Genomic DNA, 26,666 nt, shown 5'->3' on the forward strand with positions numbered 1-26,666 from the left:
AAACTCATCCATCACTCATCCAAACATGCAGGTCATCTGCTGGTTTTAACCTCTGTCTTCAATCTTTCTTCAGTTTTAGTTTCATGTTCTGGTTCTCTCGACCAATGTTCAAACCCCATGTTCTGAGTTTTGTCACTGATGAGTTTCTTCCTGTTTCCTGTTTCCTCCAGCGTGATCAGCCAATGGCAGACTGAGCCTAAGGAGCGTGTCATCTCCCTGGTGCTCACCCACCTGCCGCTGCTCAAAACCCGTAACGTGGAGGCCAAAGGGGAGTACATGCGTCTGCTGCCTCGCATCCTGGCCCACCACCCATTGAGCACGGCCACTACCTGGAGGAGTCTCGCCAGCTGCTGTCCTACGCTCTCATCCACCCGGCCACGTCTCTGGAGGACCGGGCCGCCCTGGCGCTGTGGCTCAACCACCTGGAGGAGAGGGCTGCCGCCCGGGGGGACTCCCTGGAGCGGCCCCCGCCTGCCGGGCCCCACCACCACGCCCACCACCAGTCCACGCCTCCGTCCACCCTCAACTCCTCGGGCTCGTCGTCGTCGTCCTCCTCCCCAACACCTCGTCGTCGGGGACCTGTACTCCCTGCACCACCACCAGCGCTACGGCTCCGACGACCGGCTCAACGGCTGGCAGAGCTCCAGGGACTCGGGCCTAGGTGGAGGCTGGCATCAGCAGCACCAGGGCTGTGAGAATGGACACCTGCTCCGTTACCCATCATCCTCTGTGCCAGCGGACCATCAACACAGTGGGAACCGGTGGAGGCGGAAACGCCAGTAAGTCAATGGGCTACGTTACAAGTCCTTTCACCCACATCTATTAGCACTTCTAAATGAATTAGCAAAAGAAGACATGAATTTCCACATTTATACAGGGTTTTTTTCGAGGTGAAAGGCAACAGCCCCTTTTCCACCAACATTTCCAGGAATTTATTTACCTGGGTACCTGTTTAGCTATGACGCAATAGTTTGTTGAACTGTGGAAACTTCTTTTTCTTTGCTTTCAGTTTCTTTATTAGCTTGAACCAGAGAGCTGGAGGAATGTTGGACAAAAGGCTTGTATGTGTCCTTAAGGTACCTGGGTAACTGAATTATCAGACATCATGTGAATTTCCAAATTTATGCAGATTTCCTTTAGGGGTGAGAGGCATTAGTCCAACCATTTTCCACCAACATTTCCTGGAACTTTTATTTCAGATAAATTTACCAGGGTAAAAGAATTCCTGGTAATCTGTGTGGTTCTGATTGGTATGGGTCAGTGGTAAAAGACACTGCACTACTCCCCCAATCCAGTAGGTGGTGCTAACAAGAAGCATGATGATGCCATAAACGGCTACCGACACACGCCAGGAAGGAGGACGCTTCTGTTGTTCCTCGTGTTTTACTATTTCACAAATAAAACCATGTGATCTGCACAGAAAAGATGCAGACATCCTTGGATTTGTCCCGTCCAAAGAGGACAACATAATGTCAGAATGTTTTTCATACATATTGATTGATTTAATTTTAGGTTTTGTTTTGGGTTTTTTTGTATTTCATCACCTTCAGCCATAAACAAAAATACCAAATACTCAATAACTGTCATATACTTTAACTCTTTAAATGTCATGTTTGTAATGTAAGCAAACTATATTTTTTGATACAGAACCCCCCCCCCCCAATATACTACCTGAATATTGGAATACTTATTCTCAGATTTTTTTCATCCTGGCATATGTCAGTGATTAACAGTAACATTGGTTAATATGCATTATTATTTTTTTATTTGTGGTCAAATGTTAAATGCTAAATTGTGTCAATGCACATTTTTTTACTCACAGGAGAAGAGTGTTCGTGTGGGAATTTTCCAGTGTTTATAATGTGCTGATTTTAGTGGCTGGGTCAGAATTTTAAAAATCATGCAAAAATGAACAACTTTTGAATTCTGACCTAAAACAAATTGTGAAAAATGATATGACCTTTTATAACATGAAGTGCAAAGTGTGCATAATATACTCAGATACCGGAAGGTAAAACATGGAGGGTAAACAGAAGTACGGAACACTGACAGTGTGTTCCACCAATCAGCACACAGCCCCACCCCCAAGAATTTTAGGAATATAGAAGTCCCGCCCCCCTACTAGGAAACTTTAATCAGAGAAAGTTTGGGGTCGAGGGAAAGTTTTTTTATACCTGGAAATTTCAGTGGAAACTTGTCGAGGTTTTTCAAAGTCCAGGGTAAAAGCTAAAAGTTCCTGTGCTGGGATCATGAATGAACTTCACTAGAGGTTTCAGGTATCTGCTTGAGAACATTTCACCTGTATCCCCAACATTTCAGTGCAAATATTTGTACTTTACTAACGTTCTCATTACTGTCATTACTCTGAATACCGCCACAGCGAGGCCACGGCCCAGTCAATTCAACTAAACTGTACTCGGAGCAGGATATTTCCAGACAAGAATGCAAGAGCTCTGTTATTTTTTTCTGGGAGATGAAAGAAACAGCTGAGGGTTTATAAATACAGACACATTTAAAGCCTCGCTCACTTCTCCAAGAAAGATCCTCTTGTATTTTTGACCACGTGCGGTTTGTACAAAAGCCTTCAGTTACCTCAGACTCATGGTGGTGGACGTTTCTGGAAAACAGACATGACTGGAGGTCGCCTTCAGGTCTGGCCGGTTCGGAACAAAATCAGTGTTAATATCAGTCAGGATCACGGAATCACAATGAACATCAGATCTTTACCTCTATGCAGGGTCATATGTAGTTTAATTCAATGGTATCAAAGTTATTTTAGTTCAGGGTCATATTCAGTCCAATATGATCTCAAGTGGGTCAAACCAGTAAAATAATAACACAATAGCCTACAGATAATGACGACTAAAAGTTTTTCTCTTTGCTTTAGTTTAAAATCATATCAATCATTCATTCATGCTTTAGTTTAAAATCATTTCAATCATCAATCATTTAAAATCATCAAAATATGAAGATCTTTACATTTACAAACTATCCTTTCACAAAAAAGACGTGAATAACTTGAAAAAAATTTAAATTTTGTAAATACATGCAACGCTACTAAGCAACTACAAACTTTTCTGTTTGTTTTAGAGGGAAAAAAATAACATTACACGAAGAAAATGTTTACATCTACAAACTATCCTTTAAAAAATGTGAATAAAATGAAGAACTGTGTACAACCTGAAATAAGTTGAAGGAATTAAGTTGAAATATAAGTGCAGTTTTAATAATATTATACCTCAGTGTATCATTTACATATGTGCATTAAAACTTACGGATCACAGTGGATCTACAAATACACAGAACATTTAGTAACAGGCCAGAATATTGGTATAATTACACTTGTTTTTCAACTAAACTTGAAACAACTACACCAGTGGTTTCACACCTTTTTTGGTTCGTGACCCCATTTTAACATCACAAATTTCTGGTGACCCCAAGACATTCAAAACGAAGACATATTTTTTTTGCTAAAATTCATTCGTTTTTGATCATGTAATAGTTTGCTATACTATGTTGCAAATAAATGTGAATTTTAGAGGACATTTAGTCAATATAATGTTATATTATTATGGATGGAGGCAGAAAAGCCAGGTGTAGATTACTGCACAAAGTGAGAATTTGATTTTCCTTGGTCAGGAAATGGTGCAGTCAGTCCAGCTTGGATTTACAAGGCTGACAATTAATACTGAACAAACAAGAACTCAAACTATGAATTATGAAAGAGCTGCAGCATCTGAAACTGACCACAATGAACATTTGAAAGACAAACACTACCACAGTGCTTCAGTTTTCAGACTCACAGTTTGTCTTGTCTTCTATGGATTGGGATTGTCTCTGTCAACTCAACATATATTTTTTATTAGTAAGTTTTTTTAAATTATTTTATCAATTACTATAAATTTCAGGCGACCCCACATGGGGTCCCAACCCCAAGGTTGAAAAACACTGAACTATAACGGTTATTCATGTTATTCCCCTTTTTTGTGAAACAGTAGTTTGTAAATGTAAATATTTTCATGTAATTTTACTTTTGTTAAGTAAAACATTTGCAGTTTAACTGGACTGTAACTAAAATGGTTTTGATATCCTAGTTTTGGCATTTCACAAATTCGTCCCAAGGGCCGGTTTTGGGCCATGGGCCGTATGTTTGACACCCCCTGTTTGATCACAGTCAGGACCTCTCTGTGTGGAGTTTACATGTTCTCCCCATGTTTTGGAGACCCCGACCCCCTCCCACCATCCAAAGACACCCACCTTAACAGATCCAATAATCAACTACAACAGTTCACCTCTATATTCTGATCTGTCCAGGGTCAACACCACCCCTTCCTCTTCCACTGTAGTTCAGTGTCAGCTACGTTAGGCTCTGACCCCACAGAGAATTAAGAGGTGACAGAAAATGACTGATATCGGAATATAAACATGTCCTCGTCAAGATGCAACAGGAGAGACTGTCCTAAAGTACTATGGTAAAGTAGAAATACTGATACAACATGTTTACTGCAGTAAAAGTGAAAAAGTCCAGTCTGTTTGAAGGGCGTTTATGGTGCATGTGGAATTAAAACTCACATCATATTAAGCCTCCGGTACTCAGGTGAGTATATTATGCACACTTTGCAACGTATGTTACAAAAGATCATATTATTTTTCACAATTTGTATTGGGTTAGAATTCAAAAGTTGTTCATTTTTGCATGATTTTTGAAATTCTGACCGACCACTAAATCAGCACATTGTAAAGAATGTTAAAATTACTGCACTAACACCTTTCTCTCCCAAGTGAGTAAAAGATGCACACTGACACGTTAGCATTTAAAGGGCTCGTATTTATGTAAACCCACTTTTCTTAGTCTGTGGTTCATTTATTTGTGTGTTTGGACCCTAATAGTTCATACAGTTTGAATTTGAACCCTCCAGCTGCTGAAAAACTATTTTTATATTCATTCCAGCAAAAATCCAGTGGATTTCTACAACTGTTTTCATTCTTGCTTAATTTCTTATGTCTGTAACTCGTTACGTCACAACATTTGCACATATAAGGTCCAGACTTGAGACGAACATTTCTCCAGTATTTCTCCATAATTGTTTGTCAGCAGCAGTGGTTGTAGTCCATACTGAAAATATGTCCAAACTTGGAGACCATTACCTAAAATGTTCAGTTGTTGGTTGAACAGGACAGAGCAGCACAGCCGACAACCTGGAGGGGGCGGGGCCTGAAGTGGCTCATGTGCATTTAAAGGGCCAGCGCTCCAAACCACCTTTCTGGTGTCATTACTCAGAAATAGGGTTGAAGATGGACCTGTGGAGTTGAATGAATGAAGAATTCAGACCCAAACAGAGTATTTACAGTTTATGCAGACCACAGGGAAATGTTGGAAAATTAAGAATTCCATTAAAAAAGAAACATAATAATAATAACAATAATAATAATAATACATTTTATTTGTATAGGGCTTTTCATGGAACTCAAAGACACTTTACATACAGCAGATAAAAACAAAAACCAAACACATTAAAAACAGATAAAAGCAGGTGCAGAAGGCAGGTATATAATATAAACAGTAAATATCACTCCTTTAATATTTAACCTAACACAGAAAGTAATAATGCATACTAACCAGTGCTGGTGTTAATCATTGACTTACTGTATGCCAGGATGAAAAAATCTGGAGAAAAAAAAATCCCATTTTTATGTAGAATATTGGTGTGTGTGTGTGTGTGTGTTTTTTTTTTGGGTCAAAAAATATGGTGTGTTTACAGTACAAACATGGCATTAAAAGGATTTAAAAATATGACCGTTATTGAGTGTTTAGGTGTTTATGGTTCAAGCTGATGAAAATCCCCCAAAAAAGTTAAAAACAAAACCGTATGATAATAAACATTGTGACAGATTTTGTGCTTTTGGTGATTAGAAGGACGTCTAGGGTGGGATTCCGAGAGTTAGTATCTGTAGAAAGTATATATTTGTGTTATAGTACAGGGAATAAAAGGAATAGGTGATGTAAAGCACAGCTACTCATTTAATTCTAATTTAATTCTATTTTAAGACGGATGTATCAGTAGTTATATGTGCATCACAACTGGTCCCGTCCCTTTCTCTAGGCATCATGTTTGTCCACTATTGTCCAGCTTCATCACTGACACAACATCCTCTTAACCCCCCCTGGTCGCCCCCCCTCCATACTCCACGGTCCTCGCCCAAGCCACAGTGCACATACCATCCATCCTTTCCCTTGTAAGGCAGCCTTTGTGGGGGACTGTATTTAGGGAAAATGGCTAATATTTAGGGACTGGAACTTGTAATGTTAGCTGGGACCTATTTTAAAACAGGGCCCATGAAGTCCTATACATAGCGCCGGCAGTAAGAGGACCGCATATAGGGACGAGGAGGAGAGAGCGCAGCAGCCTCCCGTCACAGCGGCGACACAAAAAGCTCTTTGGCTCGACACCTTTTTATTCTGTTTACCTCCTTCAGCAGCAGAATGGACGCTGGAAAACCTTAAAACACACAGGTTGAATATGTAACTAAACTGAATATACACTATTTGGACAAAAGTATGTAGACATGTTGAATTCAGGTGTTTCTTTTCTAACAGGGGTCTGGGATACAAAACAATAATAACTAATGTGAGAATGTAGTTTTATAGCATGGTTTTCATTTTTCAGCCCTTGTAAATTTGAACATTTTCGGTGACTGTAAACTTAATATGTTTGGGCTGTGGATCCAATCAGACCTTTGAGGATGTTGTTTTGTGTGTCATTGTCTGATATTTTAGAACAAAGTTTTGTCTTTAAAAAGTTATTATGTTAATTTTTCAATTCTAAATCACGATATGACATCAACAGTCGAACAGAACCTATACCTGTCAATGCAGGAAAAAAATGGTAATCAACAAAAGAATTCTTTGAATAAGAAATGCTTGAATACAAATCAGAGAGAATGATTTATTGATGAGTAAAGCAAACGATTAATTGACTAAATAAAACATAATAAGTAAATAATCATTAGTTAGAACTTGAGACCAATCAATCAGTTAATTGGCAAAATGTTAGACATTTTAGCCCTGCAGTTTAATGTTTGCACAATTTTATTTGATATTTTTGTTAAAAAACCAGTCATATGATGATGCTTGATAATTAGTCTTAATTTACCTCCTAATTATAATATGATGGACTGGTGAATCCTGATGTATTACAAGCCTTTAGTGTTAAAAAACACCTCCTCGTAACATCATTAATTTTATTTTACTAATTACTGATCATTTTTATTCATTTATTTTACATTTTACTTTATTTATTTGTTTTTGTTCATTTTGATGCTGCTTTTTTATTAATATTACTGTTATTTAACATTGTGTTTTTTATTTTATTATTTTTTCTTCAGTTTGGTTCAGTTTGTGGCTTATTTTATTCTTAACACTTATTATTTTGTAGGTTATTAATTTTTGTTAATTTTATTGATCATTTTGGCTTTTTTTTTGTTCATTTTGTTCCTTTTTTTTTTCTTTTTTTTACTTCATTTTAGTCCATTTTTTGCATAGTTTTTCTCATTATTCATCATGTTCATGGTACAGTATGTTCATTAACTGAACATTAAACAAAAAGGTATTAAATATTTTAGATCAGTAGATGCTTTTGGACAATGGTGGATGTTTGGGTCTTTAAGGGTTAAATAATACTTTCACACTGGAAAGAGATGAATATGGAGTTAAAAGGTGTGTGTTTTCTGTCACGTGTTCCTCTACTTTACACTGCACTACAGACATAGATTCTCAGTCATATGATGATTAATTAGTATTAAATGAAGGTTTAGTTATGGACATCTTGGTTAAATAACAGTAATTGAGTCCCTGTTGTGACGTTTCTCCTGGTTTCTCCACAGTTCTGTCCAGTGGCGGCGGCGGCGGCCAACAGCACAGCCCCCTGAAACGCTCTGTATCCCTGACTCCGCCCATGAGCGGCCCCAGTAACCAGCCTTTGGGCCACGTCTGGCTGTCCCAGGAGGACCTCCGGACGTCCCGAGGCCCTGCCCCTGACCACGCCCCCCTGTCCCCCCAGAGCAGCATCGCCTCCTCAGGCAGCGGAGGCAGTGAGCATCTGGATGAGGCAGGGCTGGGAGGAGGCTCCGCCCTCCATCGCAGCTCCTTCCATGAGGAGGGCAGCGGCATGAGAGGTAAGTAGCAAATACCCACAATTCAGCTGGATTCAACTGTATTAATGCCACACAGGTAGAGGGAGGATCGCATATTTAACAGACTTCAACCTGTTCAACCCTAGGTCACTAATTTGATTGACTGATTGATGTTTTTATTTCGAATATGAATGTTAAAACAGAAGAAAATAAATAAACAGAACACTTAACATGACATAAGACATATAATACGTATTTGAAAAGGAGTGAGAAGAAGTATGACTTATAAACTCCCACCCCTTCTCCTTAAATAATTAATAACAGTAATAATTTTCCTAGTCTAAGCAGATCTATACTATATACTATATATGACTGATACTTATTATTAAATAATTTGGTTTCTGGCTTTATATTATTATGAACAAATATATTATGATTTAAATAAACATATAATACAATAACACATATATGTAAATACATAATCATACACAGATATATACATATATATGCATACACACACATATACATAAAATTTTATTTTATTTTATTTTTTTAAATATTTTTTTATTTTATTTTATATTTTATTTCAATTTTATAATTCAATGTAATTTTTGTGCGCTGAAACGAAGAGAAAAAAATGGAGTTGACATTATTTATGGGAATAATATAATTTTTTTTCATTATTATGGGTTATTACCCACCCCCCCCCCCCCCCCCCCCCCCCCCGAAGCAAGGGGTGTTGTTTTTTGTTCGGTTTGTTGGTCTGTTTGCTAACACTTTAGCAGCAAAAGTATTGGTTGAATTCATGCCAAATTTGGTTTATAGATTGCCAGTGACCCAGAACAGATGTGATTACATTATGGGAAAAGTAGGTCAAAGTTAAAATTTTTGTATTAATTAAAAAAATTTTTTTTTTTACTTTTATTTAAAATGGGCAGAACTTCACATGTCTATAAAACATCAATTTTCTTTCAATTTACTTCAAACTTGGTACATATATAGAGCAACTTATATGCTGACATCAGCACACGCATAGACATGATGACTTCAGCTGGATCGATACCAAAATAAGCTACAACATGTGCGAGGGGCGGGGTTTGTTGTGCCTGGAACCCTGGTTCTGTTGTTATTTACTGGTCTGATCCACTGGAGATCAAATTGGGCTGAATGTGGAACCTGAACTGAAACAACTTTGACGTCCCTGGTCCAGATGGTTAATGCTGAGTCATGTCCACGTCTGTCCATCACAGATGTTCCTGCCTGGTTGAAGAGTCTCCGCCTCCATAAATACGCTGCTCTGTTTTCCACCATGACGTATGATGAGATGCTGTCACTGACAGAGGAGCAGCTCGAGGCTCAGGTCAGTGTTAAATCAACAGAAAGGATGTGGGATGTTTAACTCTGTGGATGTGCATCAATAATCCAATAGTCCATGAGTTTTTACTGGAAGGTCAATATGAATTCCCAGCCTGACTTTGTAAATTATAAACTGCTCCAGCCTGGATAAACGACAGGTCAATTTAAAATATATGAAGAATATAAAGTGATCAACCTCTGACAGGTGGAACCACAGCTGCAGTTGAACATGAAGGGATGGCCGGCTGGTTATGTAAATGCCGTCAGCGGCTCCGTATTAAAATTAACGCTCAGACAGAGTTGGCGACTGCTGTGTTTGCACTTGAAGACGTTGAAGAGTCTATTCTGAAACAGAGGATGCAGCTAAAATTAACCAGTTCACCGGGAAGCAGCAACTTCCTCCAGGTGTCCATCCAGAGGTGGAAGAAGAAGAAGATGAGGAAATAGGCTGTGATATATGTACAAATACATGTAGAAGTACAAGAACAAGTACTAGTACGTGTACAAGTATAAGAAAAAGTACATGTACAAGTACAAGTACCAATACAAGTATAAGTACAAATACAAGAACAAGCACAAGACAAATACTAGTACAAATACAAGTACAAGTACAAAAACAAGAACAAGTACAAGACAAATACAAGCACAAGTACAAATACAAGTACAAGAACAAGTACATTTACAAGAACAAGTACATGTACAAGTACCAATATAAATACAAGTTCAAGTACAAATACAAGGACAAGTAAAAGTACAAGTACAAGTACAAGCCAGTGATGCATGGCATCCAATTTATTCAACATTGGATTAATTGCAAATTTCTTCCAATATAAAATAAATCTGTGGAATATTTACCAGTAATATTAATCCTTAGATGTTACTTGATGCTGCATATTTTTCTACCTTCAGGGATGTTTCCTGCTATACAAGGATTTACAAGATATTCCTGGGATTTTCAGCATTTCTGACTTCCTGTCGGCCATCTTGGTTATGAGTTTTAAAAAAAAAAAAAAAGCACTTCCCAGGAATGGCCAATAGGTGTCAGTGTATGGGATGACGCACTCGTGTCCACAGTTTTGGTTGATATGGAACTAAAACAACCAAACCCATTCATATCCTCCTGAGACCCAGCAATGCATTTTTGTCCTCTGTAGGTGACAAGAGTTTGACAGTTTTATTGACAAAGAAAACCCCAAACAAACAAAAAAAATGCTATCCAAGGCAAAGGGCAGTCCATAAAAAAAAAAAAAAAAAAAAAAAATGCATCTGAAAAAACTCCTGCATCGTGCTATTTCAAAAAAAAGGCAATTATTTAATGTAAAAAAGCCAAAACTGGGACTTTCCTGGGTCTCAGAAGGATATATAAGAGAACCGCTGTAGAATAGATGAACACTGGGCATGAAAGGGTTAAATAAACCTCTGAAGTTCAGTTCAAATGTATTTGTCTTTGTGTGTCTAATGTAGTTACTCTGCAGGTCTGTCTTGTTGAAACTGTTAGTAATGGTTTTCTTCTTGCAGAAGGTCACCAAAGGAGCCAGACACAAGATCGTCATCAGCATCCAGAAGCTCAAGGACAGACAGAACCTCCTTCGCAGCCTGGAGAAGGTCAGTCCCACCACCGTCCTCGTATTCCGAAGTCCACGTTTTCCTTAAAGTGTACCTGTACTGGTCGTACTTATGACTTTAATTGTACTTTGTGTTTTACTTTAAAGCAAGAGAAGCGCAAATTCAGTAAAAATCACCTCAAATGCACCACACTGGACCTTTTTATTACGTGAATTTCGGGCGGGGGGTAGACGTAAGTGACGTACCATCGTTGATTCTGGGTGATGAATGCGAGTAAACAAGCAGCAGTCAGTGAGTACAACTGAGTTAAAGGGCTCATATTTGTCTAAACCCACTTTTATTAATCTGTGGTTCATTTATTTGTGCACTTGGATCCTAATAGTTCATACAGTTTGAATTTGAACCCTCCAGCTGCTGCAAAATTATCTTTATATTCATTCCAGCAAAAATCCAGTGGATTTCTACAACCTGTTTCAATTCCTGCTTAATTTGTTACGTTTTATAACTAGTTACATCACAACATTTGCACATATAAGGTCCAGACTTGAGACGAACATTTCTCCAGTATTTCTCCATAATTGTTTGTCAGCAGCAGCGGTTGTAGTCCAGACTGAAAATATGTTCAGACTTGGAGCCCGTTACCTTAAATATTGAGTTGTTGGTTGAACGGGACAGAGCAGCACAGCCAATAACCTGGAGGGGGCGGGGCCTGAAGTGGCTCATGTACATTTAAAGGGCCAGCACTCCAAACCACCTTTCTGGTGTCATTACTCAGAAATAGGGTTGAAGATGGACCTGTGGAGTTGAATGAATGAAGAATTCAGACCCAAACAGAGCATTTACAGTTTATGCAGACAACAGGGAAATGTTGGAAAATGAAGAATTCCATTTAAAAAAGCAAAATATCACTCCTTTAAAGCACGTGTTGGTGCTTGTTTGTGCAGCCGCATTAGAATAGAATAGAATAGAATAGAATAGAATGCCTTTATTGTCGTTATACATATGTACAATGAAATTAAAAGAGACAACTCTCTTGTGGTACATAGTGCAAAACACTTTAAAAGAGAAGAAAAAAAGTATAAATATATATGCAGAATAAAAACAAGCATTGCACTCCGTCATTATCCTAGAGGTGTAACCCAGCACTGGGCAATAATGTGTCATCTTAGACTGGGGTCTGCTGTACAGGGTCAGTGACCAGTCCATCTCAGCCCAGGTAATTGGATAATACAACCAGTCTGGGTCAGTACCGGTGTTGGAACAGCCCATGACGGTGGAAACATGTCTCTGACCATGCCTGACTGACGGAGCAGTGACGTGGTACTTGACATCGGGCTATGATGAAAGTTACCTGACGGAACCACTAGTATTGTATGTGATGTTCTGAAATAGCTAGTGATAAAAATTCACTACAGGTACCCTTTAAAGTTATTCAGATTCATCTGGGACGCCGCCGCCGCCTCTGTTTCCTGAAGCGTGTCCATTCTCAGCCCGTGTTATGTATCTGAGACGGCGGCTAAAGGAACACCTAATCCAGGAAGGAGCGTCTCCGAATTTAAACCGGCCCCGCCCCCTCTGCTCGGCCTCCAGGGCAACACAATGGCGCTCAAGGGCACGGCCAGGCCGGCTAAATTCAGGCTTAACCTTTTCACCGACGCTCGGTTTAAAAAATGGCCACTGCTGCGTCGGTAGAGCTGCAGAAACTGGACACCTGTCGCTCGGTATTTTGGGTTCACGCACCACTTGTGTACGGGGGGGGGGGTTAATATGATGCATGTACTTCGACTACATACATGTATTTTTATTTTTAGTATCTTTGTATTCTCCTGTCCTCTGCACATCTTTACATCATCATTAGTTCTTTAACAGATCGAGGAGGAAGACTCAGAAACACTGCACTTAAAAAACAAGAGGAAACATCCCCAAAAGTTCAGAAAAAACAGAAAATATGGCATTTTTTTCGATATATCATTATATCTTTATTTTGCTGTATTAGTTTGGCACCATTATAAGTATTGAGGCCCTGAGCAGCTCCTTCAGCATCAGACTTTTACATCCCCTGTGCAAGAAGGAGCGCCTCCGCAGGTCATTCCTCCCACAGCCCATCAGACTGTATAACAGTACACAGTGACCCTCCACCACCCCCATATCACATCATGTATATGTGCAATCACTATGTAAATATCTTTACATTTTATACTTAAATTTGTATACTTTTAAGAACGTTTATTTCTACCTGCCTTTCTTTTGCACTGGTGTGTTGCATGTTGCAGCTGTAAACTGTTAAATTTCCACATGGTGGGATCAGTGAAGTCTTATCTTATCTTATCTTATCTTATCTTACCATAGTACCTATAACCATCTGTTACATCATTTTCATCTTCTCTTTTACATAGTTTTCATTTTGCTGCTGCAATTTTGCAATTTTTTTCTTTCTTTTTCTTTGTTTTGCATCTTTTGCAATATTTCCATCCCTGTAAAAACATTGAAGATTCTAGATTTTTTCCACTTATGCACAAATAGTCCAGACACATTGGAATTCTTGTGCAGGGCTCTTTTGAAGAAAAAAAAAAAAAAAGAAAACACACCTGGTCTTAAATAGAAAGAACTCAAAACTTATACAAGAAAAATAGAATAAAAAAGTATAATAACTGAATCATGAATGATGTAGCTAATTTGTGAAAACTGTAAATGACCTGGTAACAGACTGTGACCCCAAAGACAGATGTGTTTCACTGATGAAATATAAACATGGGAAACATTTAAATGTCCCTCCCCTTCCCCGGTCTGACCCCGCCCCCTTCAGGATGTCTTGGAGGGCGGTAACCTCCGCGGTCCGCTGCAGGAGCTCCACCAGATGATCATGACGCCTATCAAGGCTTTCAGTGGTGGGGAGGAGGCACCGCAGCGCCCCCTGCTGAGCCACGGAGGCAAGAGCGCCGCACCCGGGTCACATCTGAGCGGTGGCAGCGGGGGAGGAGGGGAGGCGGAGTCTGGCTCCAGCGTAATCGCGGAGGGGGATCTGCCTGGACAGTTCACAAGGGTCATGGGTAAAGGTGAGTCTGATGGTTGGAGATCTAAACGGACTCGGAGATGGGCGGAGTTTTGTTCTTCTGACCTCATGTTGTGTGTTTTAGTTTGTACGCAGCTACTGGTGTCAAGATCAGATGAGGAGAACATCAGCTTCTACCTACAGCTCATCGACAAGTGCCTTATCCACGAGGTAAACACACAAAAACACAACAGGAAGCACACAAAAACACAACAGGGGTCGACTGTACACGAAGTAAACACACCAAAACACAACAGGAGTAGACTGTATATGAAGTAAGCACACAAAAACGCAACAGGAGTAGACTGTACACGAAGTAACCACACAAAAACACAACAGGAGTAGACTGTACACGAAGTAACCACACAAAAACACAACAGGAGTAGACTGTACACGAAGTAAACACACAAAAACACAACAGGAGTCAACTGTACATGAGGTAAACACACAAAACACAACAGGAGTCGAACCTTTTTCACATTCTGCTCTTCTTTTGGAACCATCCACTGTTAACTCCATGCTAGCACTAGCCTAATATTTGGATTCCTATTCTGAATATAGAGACACATGAAACAGCTCTGGACAATAAGGAACAACATGTATTAGGTTCAAGTTCTAGGGTCATAATGCTGTTTTTTGTTTCTTTTATTATTAAGAACCCAACCCCCGAAGGGGAGGTAAGGAGTATTGTTTCTTTTTTGTTTGTTTGTTTTTGTTTGTTTTGTTTTGTTTTTCAGTTTGTTTCTTTATTTCTTAACACTTTTGCAGCAAAACTATTGGTTGAATTCATACCAAATTGGGTTTATAGATTGCCAGTGACCCAGAACAGATGTGGTTATATTTTGGGAAAAGTAGGTCAAAGTTCAAATTTTTTATGAATTTTTAAAATCTTTTTTTTTCCCATTTACTTATAATGGGTCACATTTGCTTATGCTGTCTATGTCTATGCTGACATCAGCACATGCGTAGATATGATGACATCAGGTGGCTCAATACCAAAATAAGCTACAATACGTGTGAGGGGTGGGGTTTGTTGTGCCTGGAACCACTTGTTATTACTGTTTTTAGCTCAGTAGATAAGATATGCCTTTATTTGTCCCACAAGGGACCATCTTCAGGGCTCCATCTTCGTCTTTGTCATCTGCAATTTCTTACCATACCATACCAACTTAATTTTAAAGCACTTTAAGAACTTTACAGTTGGCCACACGAATCATAAAACAAAGAAATAAATAAGTAAAAACAGTGATAACACAGGGTGCAACAACAAAATACAACCATCATAAAAACAAAGACAAATTAAAATCTGGTAAAAACAGCATAGGAAATGTAAAAAACATCTCACTCATTGATTAAAAGCCAACGAGAAAAAGTGCGTTTTTAGACATGATCTTAGATGTGTTCTTCAAACATCTTCTACGATGAAACTACTGGCTGGATACTTGTGTGTCTTCCTTTGGACAATGTCTACAAAGTTTGTGCACAGTTTTGAGAAATTTAGATTTTTGAATTTTTGACGGATTTTTGAAATATTAAAAATGTGTCTTTCCTTCTAATGGTCCATATTTTGATGGTTTATTACATGTAAATGGTTACAAATATCAATATAGTTCCTACTGATCACTGATAGAAGTCAGATATGGACTTCGACTGAATTAGTTGCATTCTTCTCCAATGATTGATCTCCTGCATCCAGACCACAGGACTGGAACATAGAACAGAACCTGACCTCACACATTCAACTTGTTATTGATTCACATAGAACATGACGCTGGCATACAGAGACATTGGAACTATTTTTCATAGATAATGTGCAAACTATTCATGAAAATAACGAGATAATTTTTCATGAAAAGTGTAAAAAAGGATTCTGTCTTCATGTAAAAACCACCAGACTGATCCATGAAGCCTTTGCAGATTTTAGAACCAAATGGTGTCGTCGTGATCGTGGATATTTTGTCCAGTTCCGTCCAGTGTTTTTTAGCTGCTGTGTTTCATCTCATCCTCGTTCTTCCATCTAGTCCTTCACTGAGACGCAGAAGAAGAGGCTGTTGTCATGGAAACAACAGGTGCAGAGACTGTTCCGGTCCATTCCAAGGAAAACCCTCCTTGACATTGCAGGATACCGGCCGCAGAGGAGGTACAGACGCACAAACACAACACTGTTAAAGACAGCATGACGTTAGTTTGGTGGGTTTATCATCAGTGAGCGTCCAATACAAACACACTGAGCTTTTTCCACCAATCAGGACACTTTATGATGGAGTCACACCCAGTTAAATGTCCAGTCTATCTATGGCGTGCTCCCATTTTATTCAGAGACACTTTCTAGACTTTCTCCAGTTGACTGAGTTTATATTCCTCTACATAAACACAACCTCTGACAAATGGACAGAGTCTGATGACTTTTTAAAAACTTCTACTTCCAGAAGAATAAAAGAAACACTATTACTCCTAAGGCTCAGATTAAATGTTCTTTAGTTATGTCAGTGTTTTATTATTAACATGCAAATTAATTTTAGAAAGAAAAGTCAAAATAATTAATAATAATGAATCGGAAGTTAAGACTCTGTCCAATGAGTCCCTGTTTATCATTAGACTCACCTCTAGCCTTTGTCCTGTTTATTGTGCTTCCTTTTGTGTCATTGTGTGTCATTGTGTATCTTTGTGTTTCATTGTACACTTTTGTGTCTGATTGTGTGTCCTCGTTTTGTTTTCTTGTGTATTGTGTGTTGTGTCTCATTGTGTTTTATTGTGTCTCACTGTTTATTGTGGTGTCTTATTGCGTTTCCTTGTGTATTGTTGTGTTTCATTGCATTTCATTGTGTCTCATTGTGTTTCCTTTTGTCTCATTGTGTCTCATTGTGTGTTGTTGTGTGTCAGCCGGGGGTTTGGCCAGTCCAACTCCCTCCCCACCGCCTCCTGCGTGGGCAGCGGTGTGTCGGCCAGGAGGAGCCTCCGTCAGTTCCAGATGCCCTCCAGGAGCCTCCCAGGGGCCCGGCTGCTGGGCAGCGGGGGGCTCCTGGGACCGACGCCCCGGAGCTCCAGCAGCACCCCCACTGGACCCAAACAGGGCCGACAGGTGAGGACACATTTATACTGACCCAAACAGGACACATTTATACTGACCCAAACAGGACACACAGGTGAGTACATGGACACATTTATACTGACCCCAACTATCAACATCTAAACTGTTTCATACCTGTTGATCCACTAATCCAATCAATACATGTAAATAATTGGTGTCAAGTCATCAGATATGAACCATTTGGATGTTCAGACGCTCTGTAGTGAACGTGGAAAGACCGTCATCAAGCCCATGGAGTTTGATCAATGACAATGGATAAAATGAACAAAAATGAATTAAAAAAAACCTACAAAATAAGAAATAATTTTGAAAAAATGAGCAAACAAAATTATTAAAATTAAGTAAAAAAGAATAAAATAAGCAACAAAATGAACAAAAATAGCCAAAGTAATGAATAAAATAAACAAAAATTAATAATAAATCCAATAAATAATAAGTAACATTAACAAAATAAGCCACAAGCTGAACTAAATTGAAGAAAATAAGGCTAAAATGTGCCAGTGTGCATTTTTTACTCACTTGGAAGAAGGGTGTTAGTGTCAGAATTTCTATTGTTTACAATGTGCAGATTTTAGTGGATGGGTGAGAATTTAAAAATCATGCAAAAATGAACATCTTTTGAATTCTGCCCTAAAACAAATTGTAATAAAATAATATGACCTTTAATAACATGAAGTGCAAAGTGTGCATAATATGCTCTCCCGGATAACAGAGGGTTGAATCAGTAAATACATTTACAAACATCTGAATAAGCACAGAAAGACAAATATTGACTTGGTGAAAAAGTTAGGTTCCTATGATTGGTGAGTGTACATAATCTGCTCACCTGGACACCGGAAGGTCAACCAAGGAAATGATTTTTAAGTAACAGGTCAGTTTGGGGTCATTCCATGTCAAATCACCCCAAAAAAAAGACATTTTAAACCCCACCTCCTCCAAATTCAATGAAAATTGGTTTATAAGTAAATCCTAGCCAGAAAAGCCAAATTTTCAAATTTTAGCAAAATCGGACCAACGGTTTTTGAGATACCACCATTTCTTTTTTTCACTTTTTCGCGAAAAATGGCGTGGCCGCCAAATTTCTAAGTGCTGTGGTGTGCAACCAGTGGTCCGATTTTCAAAAATAAAGTATATTTGTGAAGGGGAGATCATAAGGAATCTAAGTACATCATTACTTTTATATTTTAAGTGATATATCTCATCATGACCTTTTGACCTATATTTTGACCTTGAAATTGACAATTTGGGACAAATGACCCCCCGACTACTTTTCCTGAAAATTGTAGCCCAACATGTTGCCTACAACATATAAAGAAATTGGAGAGGTAATATTTTTCATTTTGAAGCAATATCAATTAGAATGAGACATACTTACCACTAAAATGATCATCCCTGTATTCTGTGTACATAAACCATGTATTATCCATGTACATCACATATTCACAAAGTCAAGAGAAGATATATGCCAATTATCAGTCTTAATATGGAAAATCCAGTGTCTTTAGTCTTTTTATGTAATGACATGTCTATTCAGTGTCAAGAATCCATTTGTTGCATTCACTTGAAATCCTGAAAAGGTCATCTGAAGAGAGGCAATAGTTTCTAGTAGAGGAGGAGGTTAGGTACGGAGCAGTTATCACACATAGAATATCCGACTCCGGAATCCAACATTGGTCATCCCTTGATGGCCAATGGAAGGTTTTAGCAGGTCCAGATGGATGCATAAATTTGATGTGGTAGTCACTGAATTCCTCAGAAATTTCGTCAACTAGTCCGATCCACGGATGTTCATCGTACATACAGCAGACAAAATTCTGCTGTTTTATTTCCAAGGGAATTTGCATGACCCTGGGTGTACATGTTTCATTGTTGGCGTCTTGGATTTGTACCAAATCTGGAGGACTGTCCTGCTCAGAGAGTTTAAAGGCTTTAATCTGAGTGAGGGAGACAGGTACAAAACGATGATACTGCAGAGTGCCTTTGATAGTCCTTGCTAACTGGAATCGAGGTTTGAGGTTTTCTTCGTTGGCAGCGACTTCATCTTGTTTGACATGAAAGAAGGAGATTCCAGGGATATTCTTGACACAGTATTCAAACATTGCTTTAGAATCCAGAATATAACCTTCAGTAACACACTGCAGACTGACCTTTGTGACCAATCGTTTTATTTTTATTTATTTTTATTTTTATTTATTTTATTTATTTTTCATTCTTGTGTATGATGTAATTTAGGTCAGACTTGAGGTCTGCAGTTAACAGACATCAAAGGCTGAGGGAAATTTAGTGGCAGACATATGGTCTGCAGTTTAAGTGGGTTAGGTCATGTGACCCCTGACTTGTATTGTAGATATTTTTGAATAAAGTTTCAGTTGAGAATAGCATGCACTACTGCAAGCAAGTGGTTTTGAGTTGTCTTGTTAGTAGTGTAGAGACAGAGAACATGTTAACCATGTGGTAAGCATATAATGTGTGAAATGTGTTGAATTGTGTGTACGGATGTACATAGAATGTACAGGAGTAGGACTTTTAGCTGTGGTAATGCACATTTCAAACTGATGCTGCTTCAAAATGAAAAATATTACCTCTCCAGTTTCTTCATATGTTGTAGGCAACATGTTGGGCTACAATTTTCAGGAAAAGTCGTCGCGGGGTCATTTGTCCCAAATTGTCAATTTCAAGGTCAAAATATAGGTCAAAAGGTCATGATGAGATATATCACTTAAAAGATAAAACTAATGATGTATTTAGATTCCTTATGATCTCCCCTTCACAAATATACTTTATTTTTGAAAATCGGACCACTGGTTGCCGAGATACAGCACTTCAAAATTTGGCGGCCACGCCGTTTTTCGCGAAAAAGTGAAAAAAAGAAATGGCGATATCTCAAAAACCGTTGGTCTGATTTTGCTAAAATTTGAAAATTTGGCTTTTCTGGCTAGGATTTACCTATAAACCAATTTTCATTGAATTTGGAGGAGGTAGGGTTTAACTCATTGGGTGATCTGACATGGAATGACCCTTTGTGTCGCCAGCGAAATGTTTCAGCACAACTGTACTTTTAACCGTGGAACAGAAGTAATAATTACAGTAAAAGTCAGTGTTTTAGTGTGAACCTGAATATTGGTTAAAGACAGTCCTCTAAAGTGTGAAAGCGTCCTTTAAGTGACTGTCGGACTGAGTGGCGGTGGCGTTCGTGACCAGACACTGTAATAATACATTCCAGTGTGTTTACAGTAACCTGGGCAGCAGAATTCCTTCTTCAGCACGTATTCGGCCCAAAATAGACTTTTTATTCCACAACTGAAAAATGCAGCTGAGGAAGAGGAGCAGTGAGCGTTGGCGAGCGGCGGCGTTTGGAAATGTAGGCAGGTCACCCCGACATACCAGAGGCCCTGCGTCAGAGCCGTCCTGGCACACTTCAGCCTGCACTGACCCAGTTCAGGCCCACAATGGGAGGAAATACCTCCTCCTGCCTCTGCACGGGGATGTGTAGAGAGGAGGAGGAGGAGGAGGAGGGGAAATATGTGAGTCATAGTTTGGGAGAGGTAGCAGAGGAGGAGGCGCCATCAGACGGAGTGAGGGAGCAGTGAGAACAGTGCACAGGCATTTCCTGTTTTTCCGTGGCCTCCAGCGCTGGGGGTGCAGCGTCGTTGGACGGATAATAGGCAGGTTACGGCGAGACTGTCAGTAGGCCACGCATCAGCACAGTAACGGATTACTAATACTACAGTACTGTACTGTACATGAAGTATTACTATTGTTTTAACCCTCAGAGACCCAAACATCCACTGGGAACCAAAAGCATCTGCTGATGTAAATGTTTAATACCTGTCGACGCATTAATCCTATTAATACATGAAAATGAGTGAATGAGAAGAAAATGAGCAAAATACTAGAAAAAATGTGGAAAATGGACCAAAAAAGAAAAAAATATGGCATGAAAGTGAAAAAGTAAGTTAAGATGAGATCAGATATAACTTTATTTATCCCACTGTGGGGAAATTTCACAGTTAACAGCAGCAACAAACAACAAGCAAGTGCAGAGAAAAAGACAGATGGAAAAACCACCAATGAAAGTGAAAAATGAAATATGAAGAGAAAAATAAGAAATTTGGTACTTGTAAAATGAGAATAAAATGAGCAAAATACTTGAAAAACATGGAAAATGAACAAAAATACCTTGAAATATAGCATGAAAGTGAACAAATACTCGTAAAATGAGAATAAAATAATAAAAATACTTGAAAAATTACGATAAAATGAGCCAAATATTTGAGAAATTGGGGAAAATTAACCAAAGAAAACATTGCAATACAGCATGAAAATGAGCAAAATACTTGAAAAATGAGAATAAAATGATGAAACATCATTTAAAAATTAAGAGACTTCATTGGATTAGATTTTTGGATTTGAACTGAACTGGACCGAACTTTTGGATCTTCATCCTGTTGTGTTTTTTTGTGTGTTTTTTGAGACGTTGATGTCACCGTGTTTCATTGAAGTGTTTCTAGTTGAATTGTTTGAAGTGTTGGTGGATGTCTGGGTTTGTTCACTGACCTGCTGTTCGTCTCCTCAGGGTCTGTGGTTCGCCAACCCTGGGGGCAGTAACAGTATGCCCAGTCGGAGCCACAGCTCGGTGCAGAGAACCCGTTCACTGCCGGTTCACACCACGCCGCAGACCATGGTCATGTTCCAACAGGCCGGTACGTAACAACACACACACACACACACACACACACACACACACACACACACACCAACAACAACAACAACAACAACAACAGCAACAACAACACACACTGGACTCATGCATTAAAGGGTTAGAGTTGAACAGACGGTGAAAAACAGCTCATTTAACGTTCAGGTTTTGGGTTTCAGGGCTTCAGTCTTTCCTTGTAATTGACAGAGGCTTAATGAGAATTAAGAATTGTAATAATTCTAATCATTTAATAATTAGAATTGTTCAAATTCACCCCTATTTTACTCCTTAATGTTTCAAATGCACCTGTTGTTGCTTTTCAAAGAACCACAATGTAAAAGGAAATAGTTGTACTTTAGTAGTTTTTGTTATTAACTTGTTACCTTCAATTTTATGGGGTGTTCTATTTAAATTTATCATTTCTTTTTGCCTTTTGTTCACTTTTATATGTTATTTCTAATTCTGTTCAAAGTAAAGTTTATCATTATCTTTTCAGTTGCAATAAAATTGTAGTCAAATGTTTTGGCGGTAAAATCAAACTTTGCTGATTCTGTTCTTTTGCATGTATTTAGTGTAAATTTATCGCTGAATTAAAAAAAACAAATTATTCAGACTCAGCTTTATTGTCATTCAATCATTAAACATGATCAGAATGAACTACAGTTCGACGGGCCTCTGTGTGTGCAGCATGAAATAGGATAAAATAAATAAAAAAGATCAAAGCTAAATAGAATTGAATAAAAACTACCATAAAATCCAATAAAATAATAGAATAGAGTAGAATAGATCTTTATTGTCATTGTTACAGGAACAATATAAATCTGTTTAGCAGCAAATATTTAAAGCACAGAAAAGGCAGTAAAAAAAATCACAAAATACAGAGAAATATTGGCAACATACAAAAACTACACCGATAAAATATTAAATATATGTAAGGGTAGAGACTGCGATCTGGTAGGATCGGCGATTCTACCAGTAGAGACTCCGATCGTAGTCTCTACCAGTAGAAACTCCGATCAGAGTCTCTACTGGTAGAAACTCCGATCCTGCCAGTAGAAGGGTTAGGGTTAGGGTTCGGATTGGAGTTTCTACCAGTAGAGACTATGATCGGAGTCTCTACTGGTAGAGACTATGATCGGAGTCTCTACTGGTAGAATCGCCGATCCTACCAGATCGCAGTCTCTACCCTGACATATACAAATAGTACTAAAATATACAAAAAACAAACTCTGAATAAACAGCAGCAGTGACAGATTAAGGTGGTGGTGCAGTTTCCTGGTTAAATAAAAGTTAAAAAAAAATAAATTAATAATAATAATAATAATAATGATAATCTGTTAAATATTCATGTTATTATGGATGAATGTGAAACTTTAAAGCATCCAGACCAGAGTGACCTGCAGTAACCTCTGTCCACTGAGACGCCTTGGACAGTAACCGGACACACACACACACACACACACACACTCACACACACACTGCAGGACTGTCCTGTTTTTAGAACGGAGAGGAAAAGCAGATTGAAAAAGCCGATTGGACAGAGTGTGTGAGAGAGGAAGAGGGAGGCAGGAGGGAGGCAGGAGGGAGGAAGGAGGCGAGGACTCTCACAATGAGGCTCTTTGTGCACAGACTCAGAACAGGGACCGAGGCCCACTTTAACCCCCCGCCCCACCACCACCACCACCCCCCACCCCAGCTCTTTCTTAACTTTCCCAGATCTCCCTCTTTTCTTCTTCTTCTTCCCTCCATCAGCCGTCGTCCAGCTCTGCAGAGTCATGCACACAGAACAGGCAAACCGAGGGCAGCTAAAACAGGTCCTCAGCCTCCACAGACCCCCACCCACCCTTAGACCCCCACGCGCCCACAGACAGACCCCCACCCACTTCCTCCTGCACCAGATTTCGAAGGTTTCACCTCAGAACTATGAACACGTCTGATCAGATTCAGTTAAAACGCTGATCGGGACATCACACATGATCATTCATTTTCCAGAACAGGTTCATTTATAATGTTAACCTGCAAATTTACTATCCTCTGGTTACCTTTGTGGAAGAAATGCATGAAATTAAAGAATTTCATGCATCAGCCTACAATACAATAATGGTTGAAACTGGTAAAATACAGTTTAAAAAAAAAAAAAAAAAAAAAAAATATATATATATATATATATATATATATATATATATATATATATATATATATATATATATATATATATATATATATGTATACAGGGTGGGGAAGCAAAATTTACAATATTTTGAGGCAGGGATTGAAAGACAGTGTATGACCAATTAGTTTATTGAAAGTCATGAGAATTTATTTGCCACAAGAAAATGTACATAATAGAAAATGTTTTTATTCTATGTGTCCTCCTTCTTTCTCAATAACTGCCTTCACACGCTTCCTGAAACTTATGCAAGAGTTCCTCAAATATTCAGGTGACAACTTCTCCCATTCTTCTTTAATAGTATCTTCCAGACTTTCTCGTAATAGTTTTGCTCATAGTCATTCTCTTCTTTCCATTATAAACAGTCTTTATGGACACTCCAACTATTTTTGAAATCTCCTTTGGTGTGACGAGTGCATTCAGCAAATCACACACTCTTTGACGTTTGCTTTCCTGATTACTCATATGGGCAAAAGCTTCTGAAAAGGTATGGATAATAGTGTTAGGTATGATTATGACATCAATATATGTTTGTTTTCAAAACAATTGACGTAGTGCCTGCTGAGAAAAAAACAACTAAATGTTCATTGTAAATTTTGCTTCCCCACCCTGTATGTATATATATATATATATATATATATATATATATATATATGCCAAATACACGTTTCAACACAATCAGAACAGCAATTTGTTCAATATGTACTAGACAATATATTATCAATGTAATAATTAAAGAAATACACATAAATAAATGTGGATAAAGTACAACAGTAACATTAATATATTACAATGGTCAGAGATGAAGGTAGGAGTTTGTGTTCATAGATACAGTAGAGTAACCAGGACAGTGGGCGTGTCTCTGTGTTTGTCAGCAGTAGGTGGGCGTGGTCTGGGAGGAGGTCTTGATGTCTATAAATAGCCCGGTCAGCGTGGACTGCCGGGCCTAACTCAGCCCCACTCTGAGACTTCAGTCTCTTCTTCTTTACATGTATGAAGTTCATTTCGGTTTGAGTTTCTAATTAAAGGTGTTGAATGTCCAAGTCCACTGACCTTTGACCTCTTTTTGTGACTCACATTAAACACAAAGGATTCAGTTTGACTCTGGATTCTGCACTTGATGAACATCTGAATAGCTTTAAAATGACTTGTTTTTGTTCCTTTTTGTTCTTGGTTTAGTGATTATTAACATAAATAAAAATGGGCTGTGATTCTTTTAGATCAGGGCTGTCGAACTCATTTTATTCATGTTCCACATTCAGCCCAATTTAATCTAAAGTGGGTCGGACCAGCAAAACAATAACATAAATAAAACTGTAAATAAGGACAACTCTGATTTTTTTCTCTTTGTTTTAATATAAAATAAAATGGCATCACGAAAATGTATATTCAGGAGCTACCCTTTCACAAAAAATTTAAGTAACCTGAACAACCTGAAATTTCTCAAGAAAAATTATTTTATTTATTTATTTTATCAATGTTCTGCCTCAGTTTATCATTTACACATGTACATTACAACTCAGTGATCACAGTGGATCTACAAATACACAAAATATTTCATAACAGGAAGAATATTGGTAAAACTGAACTTATTTTTCTTAAGAAATGTCAGATTGTTCAAATATGCTCAATTTAGTTTGTGAATGTAAACATTTTTATGTAGTTTAACTTTTTTACTCTAAAACAAAGAAGAATTTGTAGTCATCATTATTTATTGGTTTATATATTATTATTTTTCTGGTCTGACCCACTTGAGATCATATTGGGGTTTATTTGGCACCTGAACTAAAATGAGTATGTTAATATCCTCGGTGTATTTCCTGGGCCAGATCGGACCCTTTGGCGCCCGGTTTTAGCCCACGGGCCGTATGTTTGACACCCCTGTGTCTGCGTTGACATGTTGCTCATCGTTTGACAGCTCGTTTTGGTTGATTTGTTCTTAAAGCTGATCTTAATGAGCTGCTCTTGTTTTGCAGATCTTCAGCTACCAGCGACAGAGCCAGACATCAACAACCGCCTGGAGTCTCTGTGTCTGAGTATGACCGAACACGCCTTAGGAGGTACCGTCTAATCTCTGAAACTCTGACTAACATGTCTGTATTCCAGGTATTAGACACAGCCCGTTGTCCAAAGGGCTGCATGTACTGCTTTCATCATGGTTTAATGTACAGGGTCTTCATCCTGGAAGAAGATAAGATCTGCCTTTTATGCTTTTTTTCTTTTTTTTTTGTCTGGACCTTTGGATTAGATGTGAATCATTAGTTATTGTGTCGGACCGGTCGTCTGTCCGTGCCTACATCATAGTTAGTGCCGCAGGTACTAAACCAGGGACATCAAACTCATTTCAGTTCAAGTTCCACAGTCAGCCCAACATGATCTCAAATGGCCTGAACAAGTTAAATAATAACATAAAAACATATTAATAATGACAACTCCAAACTTTTGTCTGCATTTTAGAGTGAAAAAAGTAAAATTACATTGCAATCCTTTAAAAAATGTGAATAACATGAACAACTTGAAATTTCTTAAGAAAAATAAATGCAATTTTAATAAAATTCTGCCTTAGTTTATCATTTACACATTTACATTACAACCTACA

General features: G+C 38.5%; 1 protein-coding gene across 1 annotated transcript in view; it reads left to right on the forward strand.

Moving 5' to 3' along the window:
* The first annotated feature begins 276 nt into the window (after nt 1–276).
* Nucleotides 277–26,666, forward strand: part of LOC115437812 (protein Smaug homolog 1-like) — a 33,800-nt gene continuing 7,410 nt past the window's right edge. Inside the window, 13 exon segments of the mRNA XM_030161166.1 lie at nt 277–306; nt 309–566; nt 568–738; nt 740–779; nt 7,885–8,175; nt 9,384–9,493; nt 11,008–11,094; nt 13,862–14,111; nt 14,193–14,278; nt 16,129–16,247; nt 16,991–17,189; nt 21,775–21,901; nt 26,044–26,127. Of these exon segments, the coding sequence (XP_030017026.1) occupies nt 277–306; nt 309–566; nt 568–738; nt 740–779; nt 7,885–8,175; nt 9,384–9,493; nt 11,008–11,094; nt 13,862–14,111; nt 14,193–14,278; nt 16,129–16,247; nt 16,991–17,189; nt 21,775–21,901; nt 26,044–26,127 (1,852 nt within the window).

This window comes from Sphaeramia orbicularis, chromosome 3 (genome assembly GCF_902148855.1).
Source record: "Sphaeramia orbicularis chromosome 3, fSphaOr1.1, whole genome shotgun sequence".
NCBI lineage: Eukaryota > Metazoa > Chordata > Actinopteri > Kurtiformes > Apogonidae > Sphaeramia > Sphaeramia orbicularis.